At 31.0% G+C, this 20774-nt stretch overlaps 1 protein-coding gene across 2 annotated transcripts in view; it reads right to left on the bottom strand.

Annotated features, from left to right (window-relative positions):
* LOC111624602 (transcription factor TFIIIB component B'' homolog) overlaps positions 1-20774 on the bottom strand; it is a 90603-nt gene that overhangs the window by 5600 nt on the left and 64229 nt on the right. For both annotated transcript variants that reach the window (XM_023367506.1, XM_023367497.1), the window contains exons 4-6: positions 19204-19307; positions 9012-9062; positions 4767-5017 (exon numbers count right to left, since the gene is read on the bottom strand). In XM_023367506.1, coding sequence (XP_023223274.1) covers positions 4767-5017; positions 9012-9062; positions 19204-19307 — 406 coding nt within the window. The remainder of the gene's footprint in view (positions 1-4766; positions 5018-9011; positions 9063-19203; positions 19308-20774) is intronic.

The raw sequence follows: 20774 nt of genomic DNA, 5'->3' as shown, positions 1-20774 counted from the left end.
ATGTTATTATTTTTATTAATCATGAATTGCAAAAAGGCAAATGAAAAGCAACAGAAAACTAAAAAAAATTATTAGAATCACAATGGAACTGAAAAAAGATTGTTGAGAAATATGAAGGTGGCATGCATGTTTTAGATTTAACTGTTGCATACGTATTTCGAGAATGACAATATTGACAATCGTGAAAAATAAAGATAATATTAAATCTGCTAACGTTGTGAAAAGAGTTAAATCAATTTCTAAACAGAGATCGAAGACATTAGATTATGTTGAGAAATTGCTTTTGCTTTGGATAACTGAAAAACAGTGTGCTGGAGACAGCGTATCGGAAGCAATTATTTGCGAGAAAGCTTAAAAGATACATGCTGATCTCATGAAAAATAAAGCAGGAACTAGCCAGGAAAGCGAGGTGTTTAAAGCCAGCCATTTTTTTTTTTTACATGAGAACGGATTAATCATTTTTATATTACTTCTTATGGGAAAGATTGGTTTGGTATACGTCCTATTCGGTATAAGTCCAAACATCAGGAACGGATTAAGGTCATATACCGAGGTTCCATTGTATATTTTTTTATTTTACACAATAAAGTAAGTAAGGCATAAGGCATGAGATTTCTACCTCTATATAGAAAATAAAATACAATACAACATAAATAAATAACGGATATTTTAAAGTAAAAATGCAGATATAGTTTAAGTTTAATTACTGTTCATATGACAAATAACCTTTTGATGCAATTACAATGGATGATTGGTTAATGAACATAATCTCTCCAAGACCATGATCTCTACCCAAATTGTTAATTAACTGATTATCGATTTACCATAGATTTTTATGGGAATTTGATTAATTCGTTCTGGAGACCCCAAAAAAGTAAATAAAAATTATTTGTTGTACATATGAATAAATGAAGTAATACACACACAGTCTCACATTTTTATCAATCATGCTATTTTTCATTTGTAGGGCAGTAAAGAATGTGTCAAATGTTGACTGCTTTTCTCTCTTCTCCATAATTTCAAGGACATCAGTTCTGCCTCCCTGAATGCAGGAGGGACACAGATTTCACCAAGGAGAATTCAACTGTCATTGAATGACTTCTATGCCTTTTGAATGAGTGAGATCACTTCAAGAATAACAAAATTTTCTTTCCAAAATGTTTTAATGTCATCGTTGAGGCGAACTGGCATGCTTCAAAACACCAACAAAAAAGTGTGCAAATGTACAATTTGTTGAAACCCACAATAATTTCCTGATCCATTGGCTGAACAACAGAGTGGTATTTGCCAGCAGAAACTGAACTGTCAGCCAGGGAAAGTCTTCCAGCAAATTATCTTCAAGGTCTTTTGGATGTCCTAGTGCATTGTCCAATAGTAACAGTGCTTTCAATGGCTATTCATTGGTCCAGAGATAATTATTGATGCTTAGAGCACAAACTTCCAACAGCCTTTCTTTGAAAAGAGCCTGCTTGACCCATGCCATTTTATTTGATTTCCACATCACTGGTTCCCAATTTGTTTGCAGTCCAAACTGTTAACTGATCACCCACTGTATTTGAAAATGCTTGAACAGGTTGATTATACCTATCTCAAATATTTAGGATAAAAATGTTTCATATTTTTGAATACATATAGTGAAGCCGAAGAGAATTATCATCTGAATCTTTTTGACATTTTCAGGTTGTATGTATTATGATATTAAAAATGTCAAAGATTCAGATGATAATTCTCTTCAGCTTCACTATATGCCTGACATCTTACTAAATCATGACAGTGTGACATAGTACTGTAATGCAACAGTGTACACAAACTATAGTATTTTGCAGCACAAACAGTAAGTTGTAGACTTTTGCTAAGCTACCAAAAGAAAATTTTGACAACAATGCATCATAATTTAATTTTCTAATGTTGTCAGCATGTACCAAGCTGTAAATAGATTACATAATCAGTTTATGTAGTAATGGCTGAATGGTCAAGACAGTTAAGACTAGTCTTGTGAAGTCTCAAGACCAGAATAGTGTGTTAATTTTAAAGATTTCACTTTCTGAGATTATGTATTATTTTAAACTTTCCTAAATGTGTTAATAACTTTATCTCTGCTCCAATGTGTGACCTAAAAGTATTCTGGCAACACTATGTGCATGTTAGTTCTGGAGTGTGCTGAGTATGTGAGAAGAAAATATTTTTCTTATTTTTTGTGATTCAGAAACCTTAGCTCTTGTTGACAAAATTTTTTCTCAATGTTTCTTGATTATGTGCTCCTGATGTGCTGGAATGATATTTCATTCCAGCACATCAGAATTATTGAATTTTTAAAGTGTAATAAAGTACTTTTGAATTGAATACCATTCTACTTGGTCAGTCCTTTCTCATAGAATAGCCTTAATTCTATATTTTGTGACAACATTTTAGGCATGCTTGTAATGTAAATGCAAATGCATTGCAATGCTAAAAACATTCTAAATTTGAAGCTTATTGTATTATTTATAATTCAGTTTTGTCGTCTTAACAATTAACTTTTGTAACTATGTTACCTAATGAGTTTCTTGAATTTCGTTTTAGATCTGAATTCTCTTGATAGTAATAGAAGTCTTGGTCAGTAGACTAGATATATTAACATCACAGACTATCTATCCAAACATCCAATATACATATATATATATATATACACACTGAAAAAAGTAGTAAAGTACTGTAGTAAAGTAAAGTACTGTAGTTACTGTAGTAAAGTAAAAAAGTAGTAAATACTGAGAACTTGCTGAGGAAATGAAGTGTCTGTGGATAATTGCTAAGAGACAGTTAGATGCATTAAATTTTAGACAATGGAAAGATATGGGTATATTCCATTTGTTTTATAGGAGAATAGGTATAGAGAATACTTAAAGGCGAAGGAATTGCTATAACATGAGTGTAAGAACAGGCCAATGAAAATTTTATTTATGACATAGTTTTGTAATTGGCAGAATAATGAAGTACAGTGGTGCCTCGTACAACGTACTTAATCCGTTCCAGGTGCACGTCCGTTATACAAAACTCATTTTCCCATAGAAATACATGCTTCGTTCCACAGCATAAAATAACCGTACTGTACCATAAAAAAAATGAAAATGGAGCAGTCACTAATTATGCCGGGTAGTCAGATGTTGTGAGGAAGTGGAGGAACACTTTCTTCACATATTCATACCGATACAGACTTTTTACACATTGTAGTGGGTCTCTTTTTATTGTTTTCTAATTGGAGTCAGATTCAGGAGAGGCTACCGGAACTTGCAGGGTCAACTCCTCTTGTTCCATTATTTGTTTTTTGGCAGCTTGCTTCTTGAAAAACATGTCCAAGGTGGTCTGTTTCTCTCTCTTCTTCAACACCTATCGGAAATGATGGGCAAGGGTAGAGATCATTGATCCTGTTGGCATCAGCTCTGTTTGGATAATGAGTGTTGGTAAACTCCTGAACCTCAACTCCTTTGACAAGGAAGTTTTTGTCACCTTTCACTCCTGATGATTTCTTGCTTTGTTTCAATTGAAATCACCTTTCTGTTTTTTAGAAGCTACGATTTGCACAACACTTGAATAAATGTAAATACCCTGCACTGAGAAGATGTATGTAATAAACAAGGGAGCAAGCCGAATCCCAACGGGAGTTCTGTACTTCAGATATACTAATAATATGTTCTAATAAAACTAATATATTATAAAAATAGCAGATTGTCATTGGCAACAGCAAAAGACTGAAAACATCATTCGCACTTGTTCGCAGAAAGACCGTTGTTCGCCTCACATGACTGCTGAACGGAAAATCCGTTATTCGCAGCGTCCGTTATACGAGGCACCACTGTATTTGGTTAAGATGATAATGCTCTAGTTCTCCCAGCTTCAACTTATTAGAATGATCAGGTGTAGCAGTGTGATCATAATGCCTGTAAAGTGATTTACAACTTTTCCAAAAGTTTAAAATAACTTATACAAGAATCATGACCTCACTGCATTCATCACTATAATTTGTGTTACAGCAATTCCTTCACTTCATGTTTGCAAAAATTATACACTTATCCCATTCAAAACAAATGAAACATACCCACATCTGTTCACTATATAAAATTTAATGCGTCTAACTGTACTTATTGTGTCAATAGTTTGTCTTTGTGCAAGACACTATACACAAATCTTGTTTGTGATGTTGTGAAGCTCTAATGTTTCATCACACTACAGAAGGCTGCCATACTACACATGTTTATATGCAGTATATATATATATATGTAACTAATTAGAAAACAAACTTTTATCATGTCTTGATCCAGATCTAATATAGTATTAGACACTGGTATATAAGTAGAATAGTGTATAGTAACGTACACTTCAACACTACCATAATAATAATAAATAAATATTATTATTATGTTGGGTTTTGTGAGTTATACTCAGTTCACACTGGTGGCTCTGTACTATGCTGGACCAGAGTCAAGGCATAGCAACCAAAACAAAACTAAAATTAAATAAGTGTGTCAGTGTGTGTGTCTGTATTCAGGAATTTCCTCACAATGTGGCATGTATTCAATATAGTGGCCTTCTGTAGTGTGATGTNCAGTCTCAAAATGTTTGCCTTTTTATCAACATAACAAAATACATGTTTATGATATAATGATAATGCATTATGATTGATATTACTTTCCACATAAAGATAGCATATTAACTACACAAACTTTTTTATATTCACATTATAAAATTATGAAGTATTTCGAAGTTATAAATAAAATAATTTATTGTACCTTTATTTTTCCAAAAATGTCTTGTCCTCTTTTTTCTAAAAGAAGTATATGTAGATTCAAAAACCTCTTCAACTGTTTTTGTTGTTGAAGTGTTATTATTATTGTTTGTTAGAATAACTAACGAATCTTCATTAATTTTAATTTCTCCATTTGGACCAACCATCACTCGTGGCCCGGGTACAGATTCTTCCTGCTCCTCCAAATTTTCACTACTTGAAAGAGTAGGATCATCAACTCCTTCTTCTTCCTCGCTACAAATTTAAAAATAAAAATTACTATTAAAACCAATAAAAAGTTATCTTTGTGCAAATAATATTTATTTTTACTTAAAATAGTATTAGTATTTCATTACATAACTTAAAAAACATATAATATTAATTTAATTTAAAAGGGCCTATCAAGATTTAGTATCTGTAAAATACTTCTAATTGTCCTTCTATCTATTAATTTCTGTACTCAAATTCAAAAAATTTCATCTAGTGTATTAAACTTTCTAAATCATTAAGCTGATCTTAACTAAAAATCTTAATTTTTAATTAAGATCAGATAACAATTTTTAAATAACTTAATTTTTTTAGACATGAGTGTATATCAAATATTAATAAGCATAATTATCCAATTCATAGATAGAACAAAATAAACAGTAGAAAATTGATGCAAATGTTTCAGGCAATAAAAATACCCAGAATGCAGTCATATTTGTGGTTTTTAAAGGAACATTCATCCAGGCTTCATAATTCAGAAGCAGCATAATATTGTTTCTGTTTTTAACTATTAAGACAATTGTTGTTTTACTGTATGATACTGACAGTGACAATGCTCCAAGATGCCACAGACAATTTTACAAAAGGAGAATTATTGAAAGACTAGATACAAGAAATTTGTAATCAGATGTGTCCAGGCTCTGCTGGCTCAAAGCCTGGATTGATGCTGACACAGTTAAAAAACAGATGTTAGATATCAACCAGAGAGTGTATCAAATACATTAACTTTGGACTTTGTATTTGGACTCATGAGAACAGTGCTCCATTCTGTCTACAAAGCAAGTCTTGTCAGATTATCTTGAACAGAGCACTAAATATAGTCCCATAAGAGACCAGTTTTGAGGAAGTGGTTTCATGGTCTGAGAAAGCATTTTTTAGATACAAGTATGTATTAAATCCTAGGGAATTAATAAGTAAAATTAAGGTGAAAAGTTTCAATTCTGAAAACTATCTAAGAAGACACCTCTAGACTCCTGAGAGCATATTGATATGATGGCACACAATGATATGGGAAGTGCTTTTCTCGAATTACACGCTGTATTCTTGAGTTGTTTAAATAGTTTACAAAATCAAATATGTAGATTAGATGAAAGTATGCTAACAATACTAAAAGATCTATATTAATTGCTATCTGTTTTTGAAAGTTATCACAGTTACTAGTATTAATATATTCCAATCAAAATAAAGTACATGCTGAATTGTTACTCCCATTCACTTATAAATATTGATTTTTTCAAGATCAAGAATTTATTTTAACTGTATTAATTCGTCTGGAAATAAACTGAACAGATTGATTATGTTCAAAATTAATTTTATCACTGAAGAAATATTGACAAGAGTTCTTCAATATTACTATTTCATTAAAATATGTTTCAGTGCTATATAATATATAGTATATGACAACAATATCAATAAATTACTTTAACTACTAAAATACTAATCAAACAGCCTTCTTCACAAAAGTACAAAACAATATGCTCTATATTTGAAACAACTGATTTATTTATATTAGAACGGCATTCATATTTGAAGTAATATGTTGAAAGGCTATTTCTTTTCAACATAATGCATGTAATACGCAATATAATACCATATAGCAAGTTATAAACATATTAAACAAACAGAAAAAAGAACAATTAGCAAGTTCGTTATAGTTGCTCAATTGTAGTGATGCACGAATGGAATGATAATACTAATGCTCACTAATTAATAAGAATTCTATGATTAAATTTAATCATGTATTCCTCAAAACAGTTCTTTTTTTTATACCAGATGTCATCATAACACATTATTGCACAATTTTTTTAATATAAGTATCAATAAGGAACTCCAAGTTAAATGGAAATGTTCCAATTACTCAAATTAATTTTTTAACACACATGAAATACACTACAATAAAAAATTTTGATAAATTTCTGAATAGTTTTATGCATTGAAAAATATTTTAAAGCCTTGGCAATAATTCCTTACATATATAAGAAAAGAAAATAAATTACTACATTTGTCTAACTTCACTCTCTTTGAAATGTTTTGACATATTCAATTTAACATTTCACTGTCACTGTTGAAAAAAAATTGTATCAAATATGCCGATTTGTTTTTTCATTTTGAGTAATTGTGATGATGTGAAATTGAATCACTGACACCTACTTGAGGACATACTTAATTACAATGGTTTTTTCCTTCTTCATGTCCTAGAAAAATAAAAAACCAAGCAATAAAATAAATACCTCTAAAATATTTCTTGCACTTTCAGGTAGTAATAAAATAAAATGAGAAAAATAACACACGAGTAATTTACCAAAAACTTCCAGCATCTTAATGACACAAAGTTGTGTCAACTTCTAAATTTTATTACTTGACCGATGAGAACGTAAGAGTTTAAAATAAATAGTCATTATTGCTTATAATAAACTGGATAATACGGAATATTGTATCAAAGAAGGAGCATTAACAAAATCAAAATAATTCAATATACTTGACAAAATAACTTCTATTTGTAAATAATTACAAGAAGAATTTTAAAGACTTTAGTTTGGATTTTTTCTGTAGGTGGTAATAAGAAAATGTTAGACTATTTTGAGCTTCCTGATTATTGCAAATTAATATGCAATACCGTATTGACTACAGTTATAGCAAAATTAAATTAAAATAAATAATAAATATGAGAATGCAAGCCACATCCTAATTTATGTAAGTATCATGAATACTACTAAAATTTTATACAAATTAAATTTTACTTGAAATTTCCTTAAATGCTTAAACACTACTATACATGCTTAATTTGAGTGAAGTAGAAAAGAAATTTGCAAAAAAATGTATAAATAAAATTGTTTATTCAATTTTTATCTAATATAAAAGAAACATTACAAAGTGTATTTTGGAATGTACAATAAGAAGGGACAGTAGAAACATCTTACAATTGAAAATTGAGAAGGCCAAAATAATTAACACACTGCCAACATCATTCATTATGTTGTCTAAGATCTGGCAATTGGAATATAGAAACTTTTTTAAGTTTTATGATTCTTTAAAGTTTGTGTGGGTACTTGTTCGTGTGTAATTAATCACTACAAACAAGGTCACATATAATAAAAGATTAGAATTTATTACATACATGAAATATGGTGCGACTGTACAAGTTAAACACGGGAGCGATAATGCATGCGTCTGGAGCGAGGTTCGAATCCAAAAGGAATGTGATGTCATAGGTCAGGTTGCCAGGTCTGTTCAGTTCAGAGGTTCCTCCTTGTGGCGACTTTGGGATTTATCACCAAAACTGTCGCCACAGTTTGCACTGATTATGAAAAATTTATGCACAGCTGAATTTACTCAAGTAAGAAAATCACTTTTTATAAAGATTAATTTAATAATAAACGATTGCCTTCCTGGTAAATATCTAATATTCAACTTTATGCATATTACAATGCTTTGGGTAAAGCTACTATCAATTATGCAAAAGTCAGCTCATACAGGACAAACTGTAAAATTTCATACATTTACTAAATTTTAAAATTATCCCTATTCATGAAGGATTTATATAATAATAAAACTGTAATGAAATTTTGTCACTTAATAAAACTGTGTCCCCATTTTGAGCATGTTTTACTATTCCTTTCATTTGAATACAATTTGTTAAATTGCCAACATAATTGATTTATAAATTAAAATGCTGTATATGTGATAAATAAGACATTGCACTGGTTTGATTTTATCACAACAATCATCTTATTCTCCGCCTAACAGCAAACATATTTCCAGTAATATTTCTTTATCATGATTATAACATTTCACATTATAATGTGTCCTAATCACTTCATGTAATTATAATCTTTTGCTATCATTGGCTATATTTAGCTGGATGATGTTTGAAAATGGGATCACAATGGACTGATAATATGAATAACTAGTACAACTCATTTACAATTCATTTTATAATAATATATTATACTAAATTAAATATAAAGAAATAAGGGCTTACGTTGGCTGTAATACGGTCACTGTATTTAATCCTTTATTTTCTTTCTTTTGACTGAAATAAAATATTTAAAATAATACAGTTATTATAATAAAAGTAATATAATAAGCTAAAACTAATCAATTATGGAATAACCCAGGAAAATCAAAAAACAGCATATATATTTGAATACCATTTCTAATTATAATTTATTATTGAAAATAATAATTTTAAAAATGCATTTGTTATTATTCAAAATAGATTTATATAACTGCATATATAATCAATGTAAAATTTGTTATAATTTTAATAAAATCTTATGAATAAAAACATTTTGTTTTCTATAAAGGAAATTAAATGATTCATCTACAGCATGCAAAAGATTGTTTCAAATTTCAATGTTGAATGGATATAGCAATTATTTTGACACTAAAACAATTTTCTGCTGATAGTGATTTGTAATAGAAGAAAATTAAGAATTACTAGTAGAATATGAATAAATGAATAGAATAAAATCTTTTAAAATTCATAAAAAGAGTCTACATAAATAACTATGTTTAAAGTATTTAATATTACATTCATTAAAATTTATTGAATATTTTCTATGAATTTTACAACTTTTTACTTTCAATCTTTACTGAATTTGATTTTCTTTGTATATACAGTTAAATTTCAATACATTTTGACACTGGCACTAAATCAAGTGTGGCATTAAACTGAAAAACAACAAAAAAATGATTGTGTGTAAGCCCTACATGGAATATTTGAGTTTAAGAGTTTGAAAAAATCACATGATTTAGTGATGACAATGTGAGGTTTTGAATTGCAAATAACACAAAGGATGTTTGTCTCTCTGATTTGAAAAAAAATTTGGTGAGCACGTAGCCCTAAACACAAAGAGCTCCTTGTCTAAATAATAGGACCCACTCAAGCATTTTCAAAAAAATGGGCCTCTGAAAATTGAGTGTTTAGCTTATAAGTCTTTGGAAGTTTCATTCTTGTATTGGTAAGAGTCGAGTGGATAAGACACTAGGCATGGAAGCTACACGATGTTGGTTTGAACCTTTGCAATTTCAGTTTTTTTTTGTGAGGCCAGGACATCACCCCCAGATGGGAACCAGCTGTCAAGCTAAAGTCAATAAATCGGTGACATATTACGTAAATAGGACCGGGGTGACCAAGGAATGGGTACGAGGTGATTTAATTGTCGCATTCCAGACCTAATTGACAGATCTGCAATCCTCAATTGTGTATGTCTGCCAGGGTAACTTTGGACGGTCACCTTACAGAGAGTTCAAAGCGGGACCTGCTGAAACTCCTATGGAGGGGGCGGTAGCTGAGACAGCTGCGTCTTCTCCAGGACAGAAAAATACACATTAGGTAAAATTTACTGGTTCATCATCCAGGGAAGTGCTTGACCCGACTCCGGAGGGGAATGGCCTGGACCGGGATGTTTGGTGACCCCGCGGCTCGAATTGCGTCCCTTGCAACAGACCAGGGACCACTAGACAGAGGACCATCATTTGGACAAACCAAAACCTTGGGATTTTGGGAAGAAAAAGGTTATAAAAGCCCGAAATCCCAAGGACATGGGGAAGTTGAAGTGAGAGATCGGGACCCAGTTAGACTGACGTAGTGGCTAAGACGAGGACAATGGAGAAGACCCAAAGACGTGGATAAGTGCGAAAAAGGAAAGGACCCAACTTCCCTCAAACACGCTTCTCTACCCAGTTTGGTGTCTGTCTCCCAGTGTGGATCCCTGTTCTCCCTGCCTCCAACAACAACTGAGATCGAGGACGAACTCTCTTCGGCCCCATAAGAAGTTTCTCCTCCAGAAAGGACTTTCATCAGTTGACGACATCAGATCGGCAAATCTCAATAATTTGCAAGCATGTCTTGTCAAATAAATGCGTTAATTTCATAATTACGGTCTCTGTGTGAGTCATCTTTGCATCCATCAAACCACTACCCACATATGGAAAAGGCTTTCTCGTGTCATCCTGACAGACCATGGGCAATGCAAGGGTTGTAACCTTTAACCGTAAGGTTGACATCCTAGGTGAGTGGCGTCGAACCTAAAACCCCACATTTTTTTTAATGTGTAATAAAAATATTTTATTATTTTTCTGTATTTTAAGCATTATTATTACTATCATTATTCTTTGTGTTAAAAGCTTATCATGTTTTTTAATCTTTATTTTATGTCGTTTCCTGTTTAGTGAAAATGAAGTCTTCTATGTCATTAAACAAAATTTTTATTTCTTCTTATTAGCTTTAAGATATGATGGTATTGTTATATTTGAAGGTATAACAAACATGAGTATGTGAGAAAATTGTCCATAACATTAATAATTAAAAAAGATGCTGTGATGATGCTACTGTATTTTCATATCAGACTTGCCATTCTTGCACAGTAATGTCTGAAAGTTATTTGCTTGTGATGACATAGTAAGTAACTAAGAGCAAAAATATCTAAAAATAAATATGGAGAAATAAAAACTTTATTTAATGACAAAGAAGAGTTAAAACCACAGACATCATATTTTTGATGAACAGGAAACGACATCATGTTTTTTAAATATCTTGCTTTTTTTAAATATTATTATTATTTATTAATTACTAAATATATTTAATAATAATAATAATGTTATGATAAAATAAAAAATTATTTTGTTACACATTAAAGTGGTGAAGGTTTGAACCTACATTGTGTAGCTCCGGTAGCTAGGGTCTTATCCACTTGGCTATCGCTATTACAAGTGAAACTTTCAAAGACTTATAAGCTAAACGCTCAATTTCAGAGGTCGTTTTTTCAGAAATGGTTGAAAAATGAGTCCTATTATTGGACAAGGAGCTGTTTGTGTTTACGGCTATGTGCTCAGCAAGTTTTGTTCAAATCGGAGACCCAAACATCTGACCTTGTTAGAAACTCTTTTGCTATCTGTGAATTACTATCTAATACTTTTGAGAATAATCCATTCATAATCATTGGTGCTTCAAAAGGATAACATTATTTAGGAGAGCAACTACATTGAAGTTTCATATTTATAAAAATTATTCTTTTATATGTTTAAATTGATTTCAACATTTCAAAATAATTTGAAGTTCTTTATTTAAAACTTTTTCTTAGTTCAAATTTGTGAAAACATGCTAATGAAAAATTTTTTGCCTATAAAACTTAATTATCTGATCTGATCTGATCTTAATAATTTATGCAGAAATTTATATTTTATACATTATAATCATCAACATTTTAAACATCTTCATTTTCCATTGTCTGGTCTTACTAAAATGCTTATGAAAACTAATTAATATATATATTGAAGTAATGCCTTCAAATTTCTGTAACTTTGCCATTGAAGTAATTTTTAGTTATGAAATCAAGTATAGCAGTGCCTTGTACTTCAAAATTAATTAACTCTGAAATGCCATTTGTACTCCAAATCATCTAAAGTCAGAATCAATTTTTCCCATTAAAAATAACAGAAAGTGAATTAATCCATTCCCAGACCCTAAACAATACCAATTTTGACAAACTTAAAATAACAAATACAAATAATTTAAGGTAAAAATAATGCAATTAAATGCTCTAAATAATAAATTAAAATATGAAAACAATAAATACGTAATTTACGTATAATAAAACGAAAGTTGTGTTCATTTATCGCACACTGTTGAAGTAGACATCCTGAACATGGCTGTTAGATCTGCCACACATACAGTAGAGCCTCGATTATCCGAACCAATTGGAGACTGGGGTTGGTTGGATAATTGAAAAGTCGGATAACCGAAAAGTATGAAAAAATCCATTATTAGTGTAATATATTATTATATCCCATGTAATTAGTATATTAATATATCGCTATTAACCTACTTCGCGTTGAATTTTCATCGATGTTAACCCTAACAAAAATTTTTTAAAATAATAATCGTCGTTATTGTATTGTTAAAAATTAGAAAATTAAGCCTCGTTTAAATACTGGCTCCCTTTCATGGTCGAATGAGAGTTGCCAGCTAAAATGCGTAAAAATAATATTAAAGTAGCCAAGACATAGCCAAATATTGTAGTGCCACATCACTAGCGGACATTTGAAATTTACCAACTAGGACGGTCGGTTAACCGAGGTGTCGGATAATCGAGGCTCTACTGTATATTGCTTTTATGCTTCGTGATAAGTTCCTTTGTCAACTTAGTCTAAGAGGAATTTGTAAAATTGACAATTATGTTACTTCCATACATTTCTCAAATATCATGTTTAATAAGTAAAAGCTATATTATGTCAAGCAAAAACTTTTGTGTATTTTTAACAGCTGTCCTTACTTAATAGAAATGTTTGATTTAATTATAACAGTTGTGAAATTTAGCATGTTATTGCTAATGTGAGATTGCATTGTTTGTTTAGAAACATATATTAAACATTTTCATTACATTCATTCAAATGGCATCCTCTTTACAGAAAGTTGCAGTTGACGGACGGTTCTTCTCTACTGTTCACAGTCGTAGGCTTTTCCCAAACTTGAGCCAGTCCATTTTTTGATGATGTCTTGTCACATTAGCCTAGGACTTCGCTTTCTCTGTCTATCCTCCACCATTCCTTGAACTACAATTTATATCAGTTCCTCCAAGGATCCCCTTATTATATGCCCAGCATATGCTGTTTTTCTTCTCTGGATGCTGACCATCAGGTTTCTTTCCATTCCAAATCTATTCATAACCTCCTCATTGCTTATTCTATCCATCCAACTAATTCTTTCCATTCCTCTAAGACATCACATCTCAAAGGAACTTATTCTATTAACTGCCTCTTGGTTTATTGTCCATGACTGACATCTCTATGTAGCCACACTCCACATCATTGTTTTAAGTATTTTTAGTTTCAATTATTTGCACACATTTCTATCTCTTAAGCTGCTTTCATACAAATATCCTCAGTGTTTAGCCTTTTTTATTCTGTTTTTAATTCCATAATTACATATGTTATCCAACTTCCTAGGTACTCAAACATTTTTACCTTTTCTATTTTCTTTCCGTCCAACATAATCTGTAGATCTTTGTTTTATTCTTGAGATTATCATCAACTTTAATATTTTCTTCATGTTTATTTTCATTTGATATCTTGCTTTTCTCATTTCTTTCAATCTATTTAGAATTTTCTGTAACCTTTCTTTGGTGTTACAAAGCTGAGGAATGTCATCAGCATATCTAATGTTATTGATAAGATGTCCATTAATTTTTAACCTTTGTCTAAATTTTCAAAAGCTTCTATCATCATCCATTCACTGTAGATGTTAAAAAGTGTTGGGGGCAAATCACATCCCTGTCTTATTCCTTTTTTAATCCCTGAAATCTGACCATTGCTTTTTGAATTTTATAGATGTTGTAGATTATTCTCAGTAATTTTTTTTATCAATACTTATTTTTGCAGAATCTCAAACAACAGCATTCGATTAACACTATCAAAGGCCTTCTCAAAGTTGACAAAACATACAAATAACTCTCTATTATAATTAATCATCCTTTCTCCTATATTAGTTGTATCATTGCAATAGCCTCCCCTTGTCCCTCTGCCTCTTTGGAAACCAAACTGTGACTCGTCTAGTTCCTGATTTATGTAGTTTTCTATTCTTTGCAGTATGATGTTAACTAAAACCTTTGAGGCATGGCTTATCAAGCTAATAGTTCTGTGTTTATCACAGTCTAAATTACCCTCAGTTTTAGGAACAGGGATGAAGATAAATTTTGTAAAATCATCCAGAATATCTACCCTAAAATTATGTTAAAAAATTAGTATTCTTGTTCCATCTTCCCCTATAGCATTAAGGAGTTCTCCTTGTATTTCATCTATTCCTGATGTCTTTCTGTCCCTCAGCTTTTTCAATGCAGCATCAATCTCTTCCTTAAGAAAGGTTGCTCTCTCTTCTTCTTCCTCCTCCTCCATCCCTCCTAGGTTTAGACTGTCCTCATTTCCGTAGAGATTGTCTACTTATCTTTTCCATCTTAGCACTTGCTCATCTTTCTGCAATAAAATGTTTCCATTTTCATATCTCAGAGTCCCAATTCTGCATTTCCTTTTTTTCCTGAGGTTAAGAGGAGTATATGAAAAGCTTAGCTTTTCATATACTCCTCTTAAGTCATTCCCATTTGTGTGGTGCTCCATTTCCAGACATAATTGATTCAACCACTTTTCCTTTACCTGTTTCCACATTAATGATTCTATATTTTTCTTTCTCTTCTGTGTTATTAGCATTTTTGCATCACCATCACATCATCATCTTTATCCGTCTTTTTTTATACTATCTCTTCTGTGACCCAAGGCTTCTTTATTTGTCTTCTTTTCTTGCCAATGATGTTAACCGCAGTGTCTAATTTTTTGTTTGAAATCATTCCAATTTCCTCTGCACTTCTCTTAGTGTTGAAATTTTGCAGTCTTCTGGATATGTCAGCTTGAAAAGTCTTCTTGATGTAGTCTTTCCTCAATGCCTCTATATTGAGCCATTCTTTTGCTTTTTTTGGCCAAACGTGTTTACGACTTATTCTTAGTTTTGTTACTAGTAGACTATGATCATTGTTGCAATCTGCACCTGGATAAGTCTTCGTGTTAAATATTGCATTTCTAAATCTGTAGTTGACTAGAATAAAATCAATTTGATTTCTTGTTTCTGCCCCTCATAATCCTGGAGCTCTCCATGTAGCCAATCTTCTTTCATGCCGTTTGAACCAGTTGTTAGTTACAATCATGTTGGTTCTTCTGCAAAATTGAACATTTTATTCAAACAAACTATGAAGTAAAATCAAGTTGAATGCCATCAGATAAAAAGTGTATCAGGCATATTAAGCTTTATGAATTTCAGGAAGGATATCCCACCATACAAACAGTAAAATAAATTTGTATGGGAAAGACGTTCCCGAATCTCCAGTCTCGAATGAGATTATTGACAACAGCTTCAACATCTTGGTTTGAAATCAGTGGTCCTATTATTTTCAAAATTATTATCATTATTTTGGCCATTTTCTTGTTTTTTAAAAGGTAAGAAAAATAGTCTGTACTGCTTAACCTCGTAACTCGATCAATGTAGGACTTATACAGGTTATATGTCTAAACAGAGAATGGCAAAATTAATTGCTATGAATTGCTGTTGTAGAATAAGTTTTGGGTCTAAACCCCTCTTCAGCTGTTAACAATTCCCTAAAAACACCAGTCCAGAGTAGTCACAAGGAAATTGTATTTGTAGTTTAATATTATCCAAGAAAAGGTACATATAACATCGCACAGAGAGTACTAAATGTATGATATAAAATTTTTTATATTTCCAAAAAATAAAAAAGCTAGACAAATTTACCTAAGAGAGAGTCACAATAGATTTTATATATTGAAATGTAATCTAAAAACAAAGTATAATTTACATGAAAAAAATTGATTAAAACTACTAGGTATTTTCTAGGAAAACAAGACTAAGCTCCGCATGGGTTTTTTTTCTGTTTTGGCTTCACACAAAAACACAGTTATGGTGAAAAACTTCTAACATTCTGTCTAAAGCAGTTTACAACATGCAGGTGACAAGATGTGCATATCCAATGTCATAAGTAACAAAAATGTCAAGAAACATTTAAAACATCCACACGTGCAAACAGGACCCTACCAACTGCAGTAACTGTAAGGATCAAAATAAAAAATCGTAGAGATCAATGTAAATTGATAGCAAATGGAAATTTGTTTGACATGCAGCACACAACCAGTTAAAACCAGTAATCAGCATAGCAAACTTTGGCTTCAGATACCTCAGACCATAGATGGAATTTCAAAATTTTGGCTTTGTCATGACATTGGAACATGGGTCTTGCCAAGTTGTATATATATCTGCATAAAATCATGTTTAATGGTCCTGTAGTTGTTTTAAAATTACATCAGCAATCAGCCCATAGACTTTACAGTGAATTTTGATCTTGAATATCTCAATCTTAGCCAATAGGTCAAATTTCTGGCTTTGTCATGACATCGATCTTGTCTAGTGAAAAAACCATGTTTAATGGTAATGAGGTTGCTTTGAACTCTATTACAGACAAAACACTTTCTAACTTATAAAGAGCTCTGCTGAATAATAAAATAAATATTAAATAACTTTTCTATTTATGTAAAATATTCCAGAGTTTAAAAATGTTCCTCACAAATTTGAAAAAAATAAAAAACGATAAATAAAATCACATAAAATTATTGTAAATCTATAAAAGAATAAATGTTTTTAAAAATTTTTTAAAGGGGTTAAAACCAAAAAATAAGTACAGTTGTCCCTCGATAGTCCGACGTTTTTTAATCCGACATGCTCAGTAGTCCGACGCACCTCCCGTCAAGGTACCCGTCCCCGTTACGTGTCTGCTTGCACAGAAGCATGTCGCGATGTGAATCTCCCCATCCAATTCTTACTCGATGACACACATTTCGTGTGTTTTATGTGAGCAGTTCTGTTCAAACAGTTGGAGTAGAGAATATTGTAAGTTACTGCTAGCAAAACAATGCGAAATATGTAATTATTTTCGGTAATCCGGACACTTTTGGTAATCCGACACACCTTTGGTCCCATACCTGTCGGATTGTCGAGGGACAACTGTAATTATATATATATATAAAAATAAATTTAAAAGGTTAAAAAATACTTTCAAAAATTAGATGTAAAACCAATTACAAAAGTTATAAAATTGATGTGTGAACACTGGATGACTTTTCCTACACTTTTAACAAGGTAAGAAAAGTCAATATATTGAGTAATAGTGTTAAATAGTGGTTTTCTTTAATGAACTGTTCCAATTATATTAACACATCTTGCCAGATTTCACTTAAAGTAAATCCCTCATTTAAATTTATATTAAAATGTTTGTATACTTTTCTTTTAATAATATTTGAACATTTAGTAAAATATGGAACTGGCTTTAACACAGTGAATGGCAACAGCAGAATTTGTATAATTATTTGTGGAGTTGTGAGATTTAAAAAGTATGACAATTGAATAAAACAAGAAGCTTTGAACATACAAATTAGTCTGATTCAACTTCTTTTTTACATAGGGATTTTTATTACTTTTCAATAAAACAAAGAATTTTCACAAGTCTATAAAAATATATTTTTTAAGTGTGAGGAAAACACGTTAATTAAACTAGCGTCACATTTTGGATTATAACTTCTGTATATAAACATATAATTTTTTTCAACCAATGTGTAATTTATTTGAATATTTTAATATTAAAAAGAAAAGCTAAACTATATTGACAACAATATAATTAAAATACTAATAATTCATTAAAATTAATTAGTACAGTTTACTGAATATCTAAAAACATATATAACAAAGAAGTTATGGTTCTTTTTGGTTAATGGGATGCCAGAAGATGATCACAAAAGACTATCGTGTTTAACAATTTAGCCCACACAACTGTGCTTGCTTCAAGTAGCCCACTTGACTGTTCATGGAGTACTTGATGTTATATAATTTTAGAGGGGTCTGGGGGCTCGCCCTCACTTGGGTGTGTAGGTGAGAGTTATAGCACGTACCAAGGTGAACATCTACACGCCAAGCAAGTAGAATAGGCAGTATACTGATATGTGTTAAAAACCTTTGGAGGCAAATATCTCGTGAAGGGTTAACAATTCTAGGAGTGGTGTGAAACTCCTCATTCACAGCTTGAATCTTACTCGTTGCTGTACATATTGGCTGGTGTCCCATTAACCGAAAGTACCGAAATTATACTGTCATCAACACACAAAAATCACATTAAGTACTAAAAATCAATTTTACAGGAGCAATAAAAGAGAATTAATATTGCATATAACATAAAATTTTTATCAAGTAAAGGTTCATTATTAACTGTAATCATAAAATTACCTAGATTTACTAACGACTAAACTTGACCAAAAAATAAAAATAATAATTTAGTTGTTTACCAGGTAGCCTATTTTCAGCAATATAGACTGCCCAATTACATACAAGTAAAAGTACGGATTATTCTACTGATTTAATATTTTTGAGAGTTTTGCAGAACACATATTCCAAGGGCCTGCACGACTACGATATAAAAATTATTTGACCCACAGTGGCATTTTACGAGGTTTTCATGTGTCAATGATGATATAACTTAACATTTGTAGACATTTGAAAGTTAATTTTTTAAATAAAAATTTAAATAATTAATAATTAACAATACAAAGAATAAATTTTGACCAACCTCATCGGATTATTTGGTGGATTCCAATAAATTAAATCTATCATCGTCATTTTACTATGTTCCGGTGGTTTTTTGTTGTGTCTATTGCGCTTTTTTGATACTTCCTAGATCAATAATCAAAAATTTTTCTAAATACAAATCTTAACACTAAAAAAAACTTATTCATGTTTAATTTATCAATACATAATTCCTATTGGTAATACATAATTCCTACAGGATTCCCTCATTACATTTTTTTCATAATTTTGCTTCCTTAAGATACCTCATGGTAATTATACAGTTTAAGGAAATATGAGGTTTCTATTTTATTTTAAAAATGTATATTTAATAGACATNATTGAAAAGTCGGATAACTGAAAAGTATGAAAAAATCCATTATTAGTGTAGTATATTATTATATCCATGTAATTAGTATATTAGTATATCGCTATTAACCTACTTCACGTTGAATTTTCATCAATGTTAAGCCTAACAAAAATTTTTTAAAATAATAATTGTCGCTATTGTATTGTTAAAAATTAGAAAATTAAGCCTCTGGCTCCCTTTCATGGTCGAATATAATTTTGCTTCCTTAAGATACCTCATGGTAATTATACAGTTTAAGGAAATATGAGGTTTCTATTTTATTTTAAAAATGTATATTTAATAGACATTCAGAAAGCACAAAGCATTTTTCTGGGCAACCTGTATATAAAGTGCTATAAACAAAAAATCATAGGACTAGTTACCAACTGTAGTCTGTTCAAGATGCCATTGCTTAAGCTTGTTGTCATCGCAGAGCAACATGTTGGACACTGGATGGCAAATGCATAGAAGGTGTGTCATGTAATTTCACATACACGCCACTTTGTCACATGACTGTATGGAAACTTCACTCTCCTTAATCACGAGACCTCTCCGATGTGTTTCCTGCATCATGTGATATAGAAGTGAGTGACATCTCATTCCTAACATGTGATTACCTATTGTTACTCAAAACACCCCACAGACCACAGTTTGATGAACATTCTTTAGTTACACTTCTAACATACTATAACAAAATCAACCAACTTAAGATTTGACAATGATGATTCATTTTTCAAGATATACTCCGTAAAAAACAGAACAAATAAATCTTAGTTCTTAGTTGCTTGCTGTTCTCTTTACTATATGTATTTTCTTAACATAAGGTTGCCATTGAGAACAAATAACACAGGAACACTTTTAATGGAAAAAAGTTGGTTTATTGATAGGACAAATAGAACAGACAAAAAAGTTTCAGAACAGACCAGTTTCACGTAATTTAGTCTCTATTTTTCAATTTATAATAAAATACAGTAGAGCGTCGATTTTCCGAATCAATTGGGGACTGGGGTTGTTCGTATAACTGATATTTCGGATAACCGATTTATGTACGAAAAAATAGTTTAACGTATCCGATGTTGAAATTTTTTTCCGTTGCATGTCGCTTCGCATTGAATTTTCGTTGATGTTAAGCCTAACAAAGACTATTGTATCGTTAAAAATTATTTTTTTATTTTGTACAAACAAAATAAATATATTGAAAAATATAAAAACAATAAAAAATTATA

Source organism: Centruroides sculpturatus, unplaced genomic scaffold (genome assembly GCF_000671375.1).
Source record: "Centruroides sculpturatus isolate CEXI.00-Female unplaced genomic scaffold, Cexi_2.0 scaffold27, whole genome shotgun sequence".
Taxonomy (NCBI): domain Eukaryota; kingdom Metazoa; phylum Arthropoda; class Arachnida; order Scorpiones; family Buthidae; genus Centruroides; species Centruroides sculpturatus.
This window is presented reverse-complemented; position numbering and strand designations above follow the sequence as displayed.